Below are 12,881 nucleotides of genomic sequence, written 5' to 3'. Positions count from 1 at the left end.
TTTTTAATGTTTGTCAGTTAGTAATTCCTACCCACCACCTTTTACACATTAAAATAATAGAATTTCTTCTATGGAACAGAAGGAGATCTCAAGCTTTTACACATCACAATAATACAAATTTGTTTACAGAATAGAAGAATCTGTCGGGAAGAAACGTTTTTAGTTTGTTTTCAAATTTTACATTGCTGCCTGCCAAACATTTTACATCACTGGGTAAGTAATCAAAAATTTTACGTGCAGAATTGTGGACCCTGTTTTGTGCTAAAGACAATCTTAATGTAGTGAAATGGATGTGATTTTTCCCTCTGGCATTGTAAGTGTGTATATAATGGTTCCTTTTAAACTGTAGTGGATTATTTACAACAAGCTTCATGAGGGAATAAATATTCTTTGAAGCTATAGTGAAACTGCCCAACTACTTAAACAGGTGTCTACAAGACAATTTTGGATGAGCACAACACATTATTCTTACAGAATGTGTTTGACCTTTTTGAAGACTTTCTTTCTTAAAGATAAGTTATCCCAGAACATTATTCCACATGACATTATTAAAAATATGCAGCCACATGAAACTACTGAATGAAAACATTCAGAATAATCAACTTAATAATATGTGTCTCTCTAAGATTTGCAATGATTCTAAGTCCAAATGTCACTGAACGAAGTTTTTTATGAGTTCAAAAATATAGTTTTTCCAGTTTAAATTCTCATCAACATGGGCACCTAAGAATTTTGAAGTTTCAACCCCGTTTGTTATTTCCTCACCATGTTTACACTTATCATTGGTGTGGTACACCAAAATGTACAGAACTGAATGTGTTGTGCCTTTTTAAAATTGAGGGTGACACCATTTGCAGAAAACCAGACAATAATACTTTCAAGAACTTTGCTTACCATTTCTTCCATTTCTGTATGTACACAAGGATTGATTACAGTACTAGTGTCATCTTCAAAAAGAACTAATTCTACTTGTTGTACATTAGATGCCAGATCATTTAGATATATGAGTAACAATAATGGACCTAAGATTGGGCCATGGGGAACACCACACAGTCAGAAATTTTTCCCAAACTACATTGGTTAAATTATTTAATCCCATAAGTGTCTCACGAAAAATAGTAGAACACCCTTAAGAGGAGGAGCAAATGAAAAGAACTTCATAGACAGAGAAAGTATGTAAAGTTATTTCAGTGATTACAAAATCAAGTCAAATTTTCAAAGAACTTGGCAGTATGAGTCTGCTTATCAGTATGCCTCTGTAGCCCATCTGACATGGATTGTTGCAATGATTTGGTTGAAAAGGGCATCATAAAGCTGTTGTATCCTCTCTTGAGGCAAGTTAGTCCTCAACTGTTGTAAATGGTCCTTGATATCCTGGACACTGGCACAGATGTGGAGTTGACATCGAAACTAGCCCCACACATATTCTATTGGGGACAGATCTGGGCATCTTGCTGGCCACTGAAGTGCCTCAATATCATACAGACAGTTCATATAGACATGTGCCATGTGTGTGGATGAGCACTGTCCTGTTCAAAATTGCCACCACTATACTATTGCTTGTGAGGCAACATATGGGGATGCAGGATATCTGTGATGTAACAATGTGCCATTAGGGTTCCCTCAGTCATGACCTTTAGTCATACTTGATGGGTCCCAATGCCGTGACACCAGAAGTAACACTGCTCTGCCTCTACAAACCACTGGATGAATGAGACCTCTCTCCCCAGGTTGTCCCCAAACTTGCTGACATTTGTCATCCAGGATAGTTAAGAACCATAATTCTTCATTGAACACAATACATACCATTCATCAGCAGGCCATCCTCCCTGGTCATGGAACCATCTGGAATGCAGCTGTTTGTGTTGTGGTGTTGACAGTGGCCTACACGTGGGATAGTAATTCCCTGCTCTGGTTTTTACTAATCTCTGACCAGTGGTGTGGGATGACAGAGAACATTGCTGGAGCTGCAGTACTTCTATACTGGCAGTTGCACAGATATGAAAGAGCTGCAGCGTGATTGGTGCATTATATGGCGATCCCCCCTTGTGGTGGTCAGACGTAATCTACCGGAATCTTGATGTTAATCATGCCTGATCTCACATTCCCTTGCAGTACAACATCAGGCCACTGTCACGTACAAATACCTCACAAATCTAGAAATAGCACGATTCAACCAGCCAGCCAAATGGAGACCTAAAATGAGGGCCCTTCCAAATTCATCAAGATACTGATAATTATGTCTTACAAGTGTATGCAGTTTCTTCATGTCCTTCACAGTGATCACTCAACATCTGATGCTGTTCATGCCCCTTATAAACCTCAGTGGGTATGGCAACAACCCAAACACAGCCAACACTAATTCACTTTGATGGCCATTCCATCTGTCACAGAGAATTTCAGCTCCAGTCATTTGCATATGCTCTGATGGCATTTTCATTTTCGTATGAAGTTTCCTTGATATTCGACCAAGTCTTTTGGGTGCTTCACTTTTTCTTGCCAGACAGTGTATATTTTTGGAATGAGAAGTCCAGTGCCACAATTTAAAAATAATTCTGCAGAAATTAGTGAACCTTCTATTCTTGATCACTTTTTCAAAGCCATTTGAAATCAATCTGAAAAGTCTGAACTGCATCGGCAGTAAATATTTGTTTGCTTGTTTGCATTTTTATAGATGACTATTAACAGAAGAGAACATGCAAATCAGTAATGACTGAAAACCTTAACTACTGAAGACTTAACAATTCCCGGCCGGAGTGCCCGTTCAGTTCTAGGCGCTACAGTCTGGAGCCGAGCGACCGCCACGGTCGCAGGTTCGAATCCTGCCTTGAACGTGGATGTGTGTGATGTCCTTAGGTTAGTTAGGTTTAATTAGTTCCAAGTTCTAGGCAATGACCAGTGATGATTTGTGATTTTTGTTATCACTGTTCCACAATTACTATAGCTCTAAATGAAATTGGTATAAAATGCAAAATGGCAAAGCAGGAGTGGCCAGAGGTCAAATTCAGTGCTATAGAAGAATGTGTAACTAAGAGAAAGGATAGATGCCACCTATACAAAGATTAAAGTGACATTTGGAGAAGAGAGAAGCAACTGGATGAGTACCAAGGGCTCAGATGGAAATCCAGCAAGCAAAGTAAGGAAAGCTGGAAGGTGGAAAAATACATACAGGGGCTCAACAAGGGAAATGAAATTGACAGCAATATTATAGAAAGGAAAGTAAATGAAGATGAGACAGAAGAGATGATAGTGTGAGAAGAATTCGACAGAGCACCGAAAGGTATAAGTCGAAAAATGTCCCTGGAGTAGATGACATTCCCTCAGAATTAGTGAGAACCGTGGGAGAGCCAGCCACAATGAAACTATTCCAGCCGATAAGCAATATACACTCCTGGAAATTGAAATAAGAACACCGTGAATTCATTGTCCCAGGAAGGAGAAACTTTATTGACACATTCCTGGGGTCAGATACATCACATGATCACACTGACAGAACCACAGGCACATAGACACAGGCAACAGAGCATGCACAATGTCGGCACTAGTACAGTGTATATCCACCTTTCGCAGCAATGCAGGCTGCTATTCTCCCATGGAGACGATCGTAGAGATGCTGAATGTAGTCCTGTGGAACGGCTTGCCGTGCCATTTCCACCTGGCGCCTCAGTTGGACCAGCGTTCGTGCTGGACGTGCAGACCGCGTGAGACGACGCTTCATCCAGTCCCAAACATGCTCAATGGGGGACAGATCCGGAGATCTTGCTGGCCAGGGTAGTTGACTTACACCTTCTAGAGCACGTTGGGTGGCATGGGATACATGCGGACGTGCACTGTCCTGTTGGAACAGCAAGTTCCCTTGCCGGTCTAGGAATGGTAGAACGATGGGTTCGATGACGGTTTGGATGTACCGTGCACTATTCAGTGTCCCCTCGACGATCACCAGTGGTGTACGGCCAGTGTAGGAGATCGCTCCCCACACCATGATGCCGCGTGTTGGCCCTGTGTGCCTCGGTCGTATGCAGTCCTGATTGTGGCGCTCACCTGCACGGCGCCAAACACGCATACGACCATCATTGGCACCAAGGCAGAAGCGACTCTCATCACTGAAGACGACACGTCTCCATTCGTCCCTCCATTCACGGCTGTCGCGACACCACTGGAGGCGGGCTGCACGATGTTGGGGCGTGAGCGGAAGACGGCCTAACGGTGTGCGGGACCGTAGCCCAGCTTCATGGAGACGGTTGCGAATGGTCCTCGCCAATACCCCAGGAGCAACAGTGTCCCTAATTTGCCGGGAAGTGGCGGTGCGGTCCCCTACGGCACTGCGTAGGATCCTACGGTCTTGGCGTGCATCCGTGCGTCGCTGCGGTCCGGTCCCAGGTCGATGGGCACGTGCACCTTCCGTTGACCACTGGCGACAACATCGATGTACTGTAGAGACCTCACGCCCCACGTGTTGAGCAATTCGGTGGTACGTCCACCCGGCCTCCCGCATGCCCACTATACGCCCTCGCTCAAAGTCCGTCAACTGCACATACGGTTCACGTCCACGCTGTCGCGGCATGCTACCAGTGTTAAAGACTGCGATGGAGCTCCGTATGCCACGGCAAACTGGCTGACACTGACGGCGGCGGTGCACAAATGCTGCGCAGCTAGCGCCATTCGACGGTCAACACCGCGGTTCCTGGTGTGTCCGCTGTGCCGTGCGTGTGATCATTGCTTGTACAGCCCTCTCGCAGTGTCTGGAGCAAGTATGGTGGGTCTGACACACCGGTGTCAATGTGTTCTTTTTTCCATTTCCAGGAGTGTATATGAGGCAGTGGAAACTCTCAGACTTAAAAATGAATGTATTAACTCCATTTCCGAATGAAGACAGCACTGACAGGTTTAAATATAAGGGGCATTCAAAAAGAAATGAGCCAGAGGCATAATTACAGAAAATCGCACCTGTATGTTGGAAGTATTGACCATGGTTGTTGAGGCACTTGTCTCACTGTGACACAAGGCAGTGAATGACTGTCTCACGAAATTCCCGGGGCTGCATGTTAACCAGTTCTGCACATACAGCAGGACGTCATCATCCACACGAGTGCAGGACATGTTATACTGGCGTTCTTTGTCCAAGATGGCCCCTTCTGATTCACTTCCTGCAGCATGGGGCAATAGTGAATGCCCAGTGTTACCTGCAAACCTTCACCACCCTTCACCAAGCGATCAAATCAAAATGACCGGGCAATCTCACCCACGACAATGCAAAGCCTCATACTGCCAACACAGTCACAGAACTCTTGCAGAAATTCAAATGGGAGGTTCTCGGTCACCCTCCACACTGTCTGGATCTCTCTTCCTGTGATTATGCCATTTTTGGTCCTCTTAAAAAGGCTCTGAGGGGCAAACGATTCACCTTGCACGACAATGTCCAGCTGTATGTGCGTAACTGGTTAACATCGCAGCCCCAGGCATTTTATGAGGCAGCCATTCACCACCTTGTGTCACAGTGGGACAAGTGTCTCAACAGCCAGGGTCAATACTTCTAACATACAGATACTGGTTTCTGTAATTATGCCTCTGGGTGGTTTCTTTTTGAATGCCTCTTATATGAGAGAACTATCAATTTAAAAAGCCATGGTTGCAAAACACCAATGCAAGTTATTTACAGAAGAATGAAAAACTGGTAGAAGCTGACCTTGGAGGAGATCACTTTGGTTTCCGGAGAAACATAGGAACAGGCAATGCATTCTTGTCTTAGTTGATATGTTAAGGTAAGACAAGCCTACATTTACAGAATTGTAGACTTAGAAAAAGTTTTTGACAATGTTGGCTGAAACACCAAAGTAACAGAGATAAAACACAGGGAGTGAAGGGCTGTATGTAGCTTGCATAGAAGCCAAGAGTGAAGGGTATGAATGGGAGCAGTAGTTGAGAAAGGAGTGAGATAAAGCTGTAGCCTATCCCCAATGTTAATCAGTCGATACATTCAGCAAGTGCTGCAGCAAACCAAAGAAAAATTTGGAGAAGAAATTAAAATAAAGCAAGAAGCAATGAAAAATTTGTGTTTTGTCAGTGACATTACAATTCTGTCAGAGACATCAAAGGGCTTGGTGGAGCAGTTGAACAGAATGAATAATGTCTTGAAAAGAGGTTACAATATGGTCACCAGCAACAGCAAAACAAAAGTAATGGAATCAGTCAAATTAAGCCAGTGATTCTGAAGGGATTGGATTAGAAATTGAGACACCCCAATCAGTAGGTAGAGTTTACTAATGGGCAACAAAATAACTAATGATAACTAAAATAGAGAGATTACAAAATGATGAAAGGCTATAACAAGGAAAGCATTTATGAAGAAGAGGAATTTGTTACCATTGAATACAATTTTACAGTTAGGAAATCTATCCTGAAGATATCTTGGTGTGTAAAGAATTGAAATAGGGGTGATAAGCAATTCAGGCAAGAGAATAGGAGCTTTTGACATGTGGCGTTGTAGTGGGAGAAGAGAATGGAAGCTTTTGAAATGTGGTGCTGTAGTAGGAAGCTGAAGCTAAAGATTAGATGAGAAGATCAGGTAACTAATGTGGAGGTACTGCATTAGATTGAAGAGAACAGAAATTTATGCACAACTTGAATAAAAGAGAGGTTTCATTGATCGGACACATTCTAAGGCATCGACGAAGTGTCAGTTTGGCATTAGAGGGAAGTGTGTGCATAGGGGTAAGGGGGAGGGGTTAAAAACTCTACTGGGAGACCAAAGGATGAATACAGCAGACAGGTTCAAATGGATGTCCTCTACAATAGTTATTCAGAGCTGAAGAGGCTTCTGCAAGACTGATTAGCACAGAGAACTGCATCAAACCAATCTTCAGACTGAAGACAACAACAGCAGCAGCAAATAGTTCTAAATACAATCATTGTTTTTTTACACATTAGTTTTCCATACACATTAGTTTTCCATCATTATGTCTGATATTAACATTTCATTTGGTTACAATAAGTTAACATTTATTTGCAAGTGCACTTAACTGAATGTGAACTCAAATATCTTAAGAACTCATTGAGCCAATCAATAGCCTGTTAATGTTTACAGGAGGAAAATACTACAAATACACACAGTCAGAAAGGAGGATCGAGGAGTTTATTATTGTGTTGCTGATAATGGAGTGGGAAAGGCAGCAAGGCGTAGTGTTGAACTGAATATTGAATTTGCCCCCATAGTTAATGTGACCAGGCAGAGAGTAGGACAAGCTCTCCAGTATGATGCTGACATAGAATGTACTGTGGATGGTTCACCAGATCCTAGTGTTTACTGGATTAGAAATGGCACAGTGTTACAAAGTAACAACAAATATATGTAAGTAGATAACAGTATAACAAAAAATTTTATAGCATAAGCAGTAGCATTTAAAATGTAGAGAAATAACTAATTCAGTTTAGGAAGTAATGTTAACTGAAACAACTGAGAAAATATTGTGAATAAACTCTCTCTCTCTCTCTCTCTCTCTCTCTCTCTCTCTCTCTCTCTCTCTCTCTCTCTCTCTCTCTCTTACTTTCCTCTGTCATTGAATTACTCTACAATTAATGCAGCATGTAAGCAGGTGTTATTACCCACTTTAAGGCAGAAGGTAAGACAAGCCCATGTATAGAGGGAAAAACAAGGATTCAGTAATGGTATTGATGGCGAGTGAATTCGAAACAAGTGTATAGCAACTATCATTTGCAAAAAGGAAGAAGAGTTGGAACTAAGAAACAAAGTCTGTACATAGGACAAGAGGACCAATATGTAAGAGAAGATAGAAGAAGAATATTTGGGAGTCTGTTGGATAATCAATTGAAGGATGAGAACAACTGATTGAGAGAAGAAAAGAGAAGGAAGTAGAGGGTTACTAAATAATGAAATGAATGATTTGAGAAAAACTGAGAAAATTGTAGAAACAGAAAATCACTATGAATGGTAGTAGATACTGAGGAATGTGTTTGTCTGTTGTTACTTGGTCTTGATATGAAACATATCAAGATTCATTGCAAATGAAGACTCTATAGAAAAACAGGTTATAATGGCCTATACTGTCTTCTTCAATACTTCTGTTATGGAAGCTTATCATATATGGAACAGTCAGTTTGGGTATGTTGATCATAATTCCCCTACTGGGTTGATTAACTCAATTATTGTCATATATGTGTGTGGAAGAGTGTTGCCTATTTACTTTTCATGCTGCATAGTTGCCTAGCAATGGCTATACTATAAAAGTCAGTGTCAAAGTTTGTCGTTAGACAAGAAAGGATACACATGGGGAGATGATAGGCTTATATGTAGACAGGTCATCATAAGGCAGTGATTTGTGTGCTACCACTACCTTTGACAGTTCCTGCAACTTAAATACTAAAATAATATCACAGCCTCTCTTGAAATTACTGTCAGGTTCAGTGCTGACTATGCACTGTTTTTGACAGTGCTGACTATGCATTGTTTCTGATAAATACTACACCCTACCACCAAAGATGTTGGTCACTGCACAATACTGACTTCATTGATTCTGCTATTAGTGATACACTTGACCATCACAAATAACATGGAAATCACTTTTAAAATGGCAACTCAGCTTCTCAGATGACTTCTGAGCTCCCTACCATTATAAAAATCCAATTCAGTAATTATGAAAAGGATAGACTGCTACTCACCATAAAGATGACACATTGAGTTGCAGACAGGCACTATGAAAAATCCATCACACACTGAGCTTTTGCTCTTCTCATATTCATACAAGCTGGCACACCTCACTCACACATGACTGCTGTCTCCAGCTGCTCTGGCCAGATTGCAACTGCAACACTGAATGAAAGAGCAGACTGGCATGGGACAAGCAGAAGGAGGGAGGGAGGGACAGCAGAATATGGGTGGGGGGAAAAGAGCACTGTCTTGCAGAGTGTGCACGGATTAGAGGGCAGCAGGACTGGGCTGCCAGGCACAGCATCGAGAAGCTATGGGGAATAGGGAGGTGAGGTGATAACGGTGAGCAGAAGGAGAGGAGCAGAGAGGAGAAAGACTGGTGGGAATGTTAGTAGACAGCAGCACACAGTGAGGGTGAAAGATGTGACTTTGGAGGAGGTTATAGGACAGAGGGGGCAGAAACTGTTGGATGGAGGGTCTGGGAAGAGTAGATTATTGTAGGTTGAGACCTGGATGATTTTGAGAGTGGAGAATGTGTTGTAAGGATGATTCCCATCTATGTAGTTAAGAAAAGTTGGGAGTGCAGGGGAGGATCCACATGACACAGGTTGTGAACAAGTCATTAAAATCAGGCATGCTATGTTCAGCTGCATATAATGTCACAAGATGGTCCAATTTGCTCTTGGCCACAGTTTGGCAGTGAGCAATGGCCATTCATCCTGTTGGACAGCTGGTTGGTAGTCATACCAGTATAAATAGTTGTGCTACGATTGCAGCAGGGCAGGTATATGCCATGTTTGATTTCATATGTGGCTCGGTCTCTGAGGGGATAGGGTAAACCAGTAACAGGATGAGAGTGAGAAGTGCTGGGTGGGCAGATTGGACAGGTCTTGCAGCTGGGCCTTCCACAGGGATAGGACCCCTGTGGCAAGGAGCTGGTGTTGAGAATGGCATAGGAAATGCCTAGGATGTTTTAGAGGTTGGGTGGGTGACGGATCGCCACTTTATAAGGGGTGGGAAGGATCCTGGGTAGGATGACCTCATTTCAGGGCATGATGATAGATAACAAGAGCACTGCTGGAGGATGTGGTTCAGTTATTCCAGTGTGTGATGGTACTGGGTGCTGAAGGGGACACTCTTGTGTAGGTGGTTCTTGGGGGAGGATTGGGGATGTATGGGGATATGGCACAGGAAATCTGTTGGTGGAATAAACCTGGAGGATAGCACCTGTTTGTGAAGGCCTTTGTGAGACCTTCAGAATACTGGCGAGGGGCTTCTTGTCATTACAGATCTGCCATCTTCACTTGGCCAGGCTGTATGGGAGGGATTTTTTGGTGTGGAAGGGGCAGCAGCTGCTGAAATGCAGGTATTATTGCTGCATGGTGGGTTTAATGTAGACAGAGGTGTGGATGGAGCCATCAGAGATGAGGAGGTCAATGTCCAGGAAGGTGGCATTCTGAGTTGAGGAGGACCATGTGAAGCCAATGGGAAAGGAGGTGCTGAGGTTATGAAGGAATGAGGATAGGGTTTCTTGGCCCTGGTACAAATCATGGAGATACCATCAATGACTCTGAACCAGACCAGGGTTTGGGTTTTGGGAGGCTAGAAAGGTTTCTCCTAGGTAGCTCATAAACAGGTTGGCATAGGAGGATGACATGTGGGTGCCCATGGCTGTGCCACAAATTTGTTTATATACCTTCCCTTCAAATGAGAAGCAGCTGTGTGTTAGGGGTGAGTTAATAAGGAGTATGAGAAATAAGGTAGTGGGTTTGGATCTGAGGAACATTGGGAGAGTTAGTGCTCAGTAGTGGCAAGACCATGGACATGGGAGATGTTGGTGTATACTCTAGTTACTGTCCATTCATCCTCTTTTTCCCTGTATTCTTTCATCACTTTCCTAACCACACACACTCTGACACACACTGTGTCAGTGGTCTTGTCTGTGCACAACACATGGTTATGTGACTGTGCGGATTGTCGGTGCAGCTTTTCATGCCCCAAATTCTCCTAATCGATGATTAAATTAATCCTATTGATTCCATTTCCTCCCTCATTTTCAGGTGTTTTTGCATGTTATTATTTTCCACACCTACCAGTCCCACAAAAATATGTGAACCTCAACCTAACCAGCTGCCTCCCCCTCCCACCTCTCTCTCTCCTCTTATTCCAACATGTGCATATTCCAATACCTCATCTGTTCTGTCTTTTTCCCATTTCTTTTTTATATTTGTTTGTACATATTTTTACTCACTTATTTTTGCATGTATTTATGTATTTGTGTGCATTTTTGCATGTCTGCATGTATTTTCATATCTCTTTTTCTGTTACATAACTCCCTTCATAACCACCTAATGACTACATTTGCCAGTTTCCCACATCATTTCCCATTTCTCCAATGCCATACATGCCACAATGGACCCTTGCTCCATATATCTATGCCATTTCAGAAAGTTATCCCTTTGCCTGTATAAAACTCATTCCCACATCCTGTTCCTTAAATGCTGCCTAAATCATGGAACCCCCCTTCCCCCCTCAATGGCCTAACCATAAAAATTCCTTTCTCTGGATCCCACCCCTCCTCTCACAATAACCTTCAGCTTTTCAGATTCTGCCAGTCCTTCACAAACCTGGTAATGAAAAAACACATGTCCATGGCACAGGCATCCCAGAACAACCTCTGCCCCCTCTACTGCTGTTTGATCCCTGATATATATGTCACATATCTGAAATTAAGTCCCTCCATCATTATCCAACCTGCTGACATCCTACTGGCACCTTGAGGCACCACTATCCAACCTGTGTCCTACCCACAGTATTCTCCTCAACCCCTCATAGCACTCAGACCCTTCCTGTATGATCGTTTCAACTTGCCAGGTCCCCCAAAACCAACAATCCACTAAACCCAGAGCCAAAACAGTCCTGGTACACTGTTGTTAGCCTTTCCACCGAAATCTTCAGCCTCATATGTTTCAGTTCTATCCAAAGCCCTCACCTTCAGCCCTGCACCCAGATTTAACCAAGTTGGATTTGGCAAAGACATACTCTCCTTCTCCTGATCATTGCAATGGAAACATTTATTTCTCACCAAGGCCTCCAACCAAAGTCAACCTAATCCCAAAATTGTACCCGACCTCATCCAGTTCATACTACCATTCAACCATCTCCCCCCCTCCAATCCAACCTAACCACTCCCTGGTCACCTTCTAGGAATTCCTTACCTTTGACTTGGCTGACAGTTCAAACCTGTGTCCAGCCATCCAGATTTAGGTATACAGTGATTTCCCTGAATTGCTCCTTGCAAATGCCAGAATGGTTCCTTTGATTTATTGTTCCATTTTCATCTACAGATGCACAATGTGCAAGAGATATTTGTATCTTTATGTTAATATTAACAATTTTATGCATAATATATCTGTGGTCTAGGGGTCGGTAGCTCAGCATGTTCGGTCAGAGGGTTAGCTGTCCTCTGAAATAAAAGAAACTGAGTTAATGGATCAACGACGAACTGAAACGGGTGTCTTGCGACGTCTGCCCCGAGCAGATGAAACGAACAAAATGAGATTTAAAAAAAGGGGGGAAGGGGGTAGTGTCTTTGATTCATAATCAAAATGTCTTTGGTCCTGGGTTCGAATCCTGCTGCCGCTGAAATTTTGATTAATAATCAGCATTGGCGGCCAATGACTCCCAGCATAAGAAGTCACCCTCATTTTGCCAATGGCCTTGTCAAAGAGGGCGGAGGAGTGGACAGAGGTTCAGGGCACTCTCTTGCCCTAGGGGTGGGCAACTGCCCCTAAAGGCAGAAGAATCAGCAATGATCAATGGCATGAGGATGCAGAAGGCAATGGAAACCACTGCACTAAAGACACATTACATGTATCCGCAGGACATCTGGCCTGTAATTGAAGAAGTGCCATGATGATCTCTCCATGGGCAAAAGATTCCGGAATAGTCCCCCATTCAGATTTCCAGGAGAGGACTGCCAAGGCAGAGGTTACCACGAAAAAAAGACTGAATAATCAACAAAAGGATAACGTTCTACGAGTCGGGGCATGGAACGTCAGAAGCTTGAATGTGGTAGGGAAACTAGAAAATCCAAAAAGGTAAACATAAAGGCTCAATCTAGATATAGTAGAGGTCAGTGAAGTGAAGTAGAAAGAAGACAAGGATTTCTGGTCAGGTGAGTATAGGGTAATATCAACAGCAGCAGGAAATGGTG

The 12,881-nt window shown here is 43.1% G+C and overlaps 1 protein-coding gene across 1 annotated transcript in view; it reads left to right on the top strand.

Moving 5' to 3' along the window:
- Nucleotides 1-12,881, top strand: part of LOC124544595 (lachesin-like) — a 140,889-nt gene that overhangs the window by 80,537 nt on the left and 47,471 nt on the right. The window contains exon 4 of the mRNA XM_047123187.1: nucleotides 7,085-7,348. Within this exon, the coding sequence (XP_046979143.1) occupies nucleotides 7,085-7,348 (264 nt within the window). The remainder of the gene's footprint in view (nucleotides 1-7,084; nucleotides 7,349-12,881) is intronic.

Source organism: Schistocerca americana, chromosome 8 (genome assembly GCF_021461395.2).
Source record: "Schistocerca americana isolate TAMUIC-IGC-003095 chromosome 8, iqSchAmer2.1, whole genome shotgun sequence".
NCBI classification, from domain to species: domain Eukaryota; kingdom Metazoa; phylum Arthropoda; class Insecta; order Orthoptera; family Acrididae; genus Schistocerca; species Schistocerca americana.
Note: the sequence above shows the minus strand (reverse complement) of the source record. Positions and strands in the feature narration are given on the sequence as shown.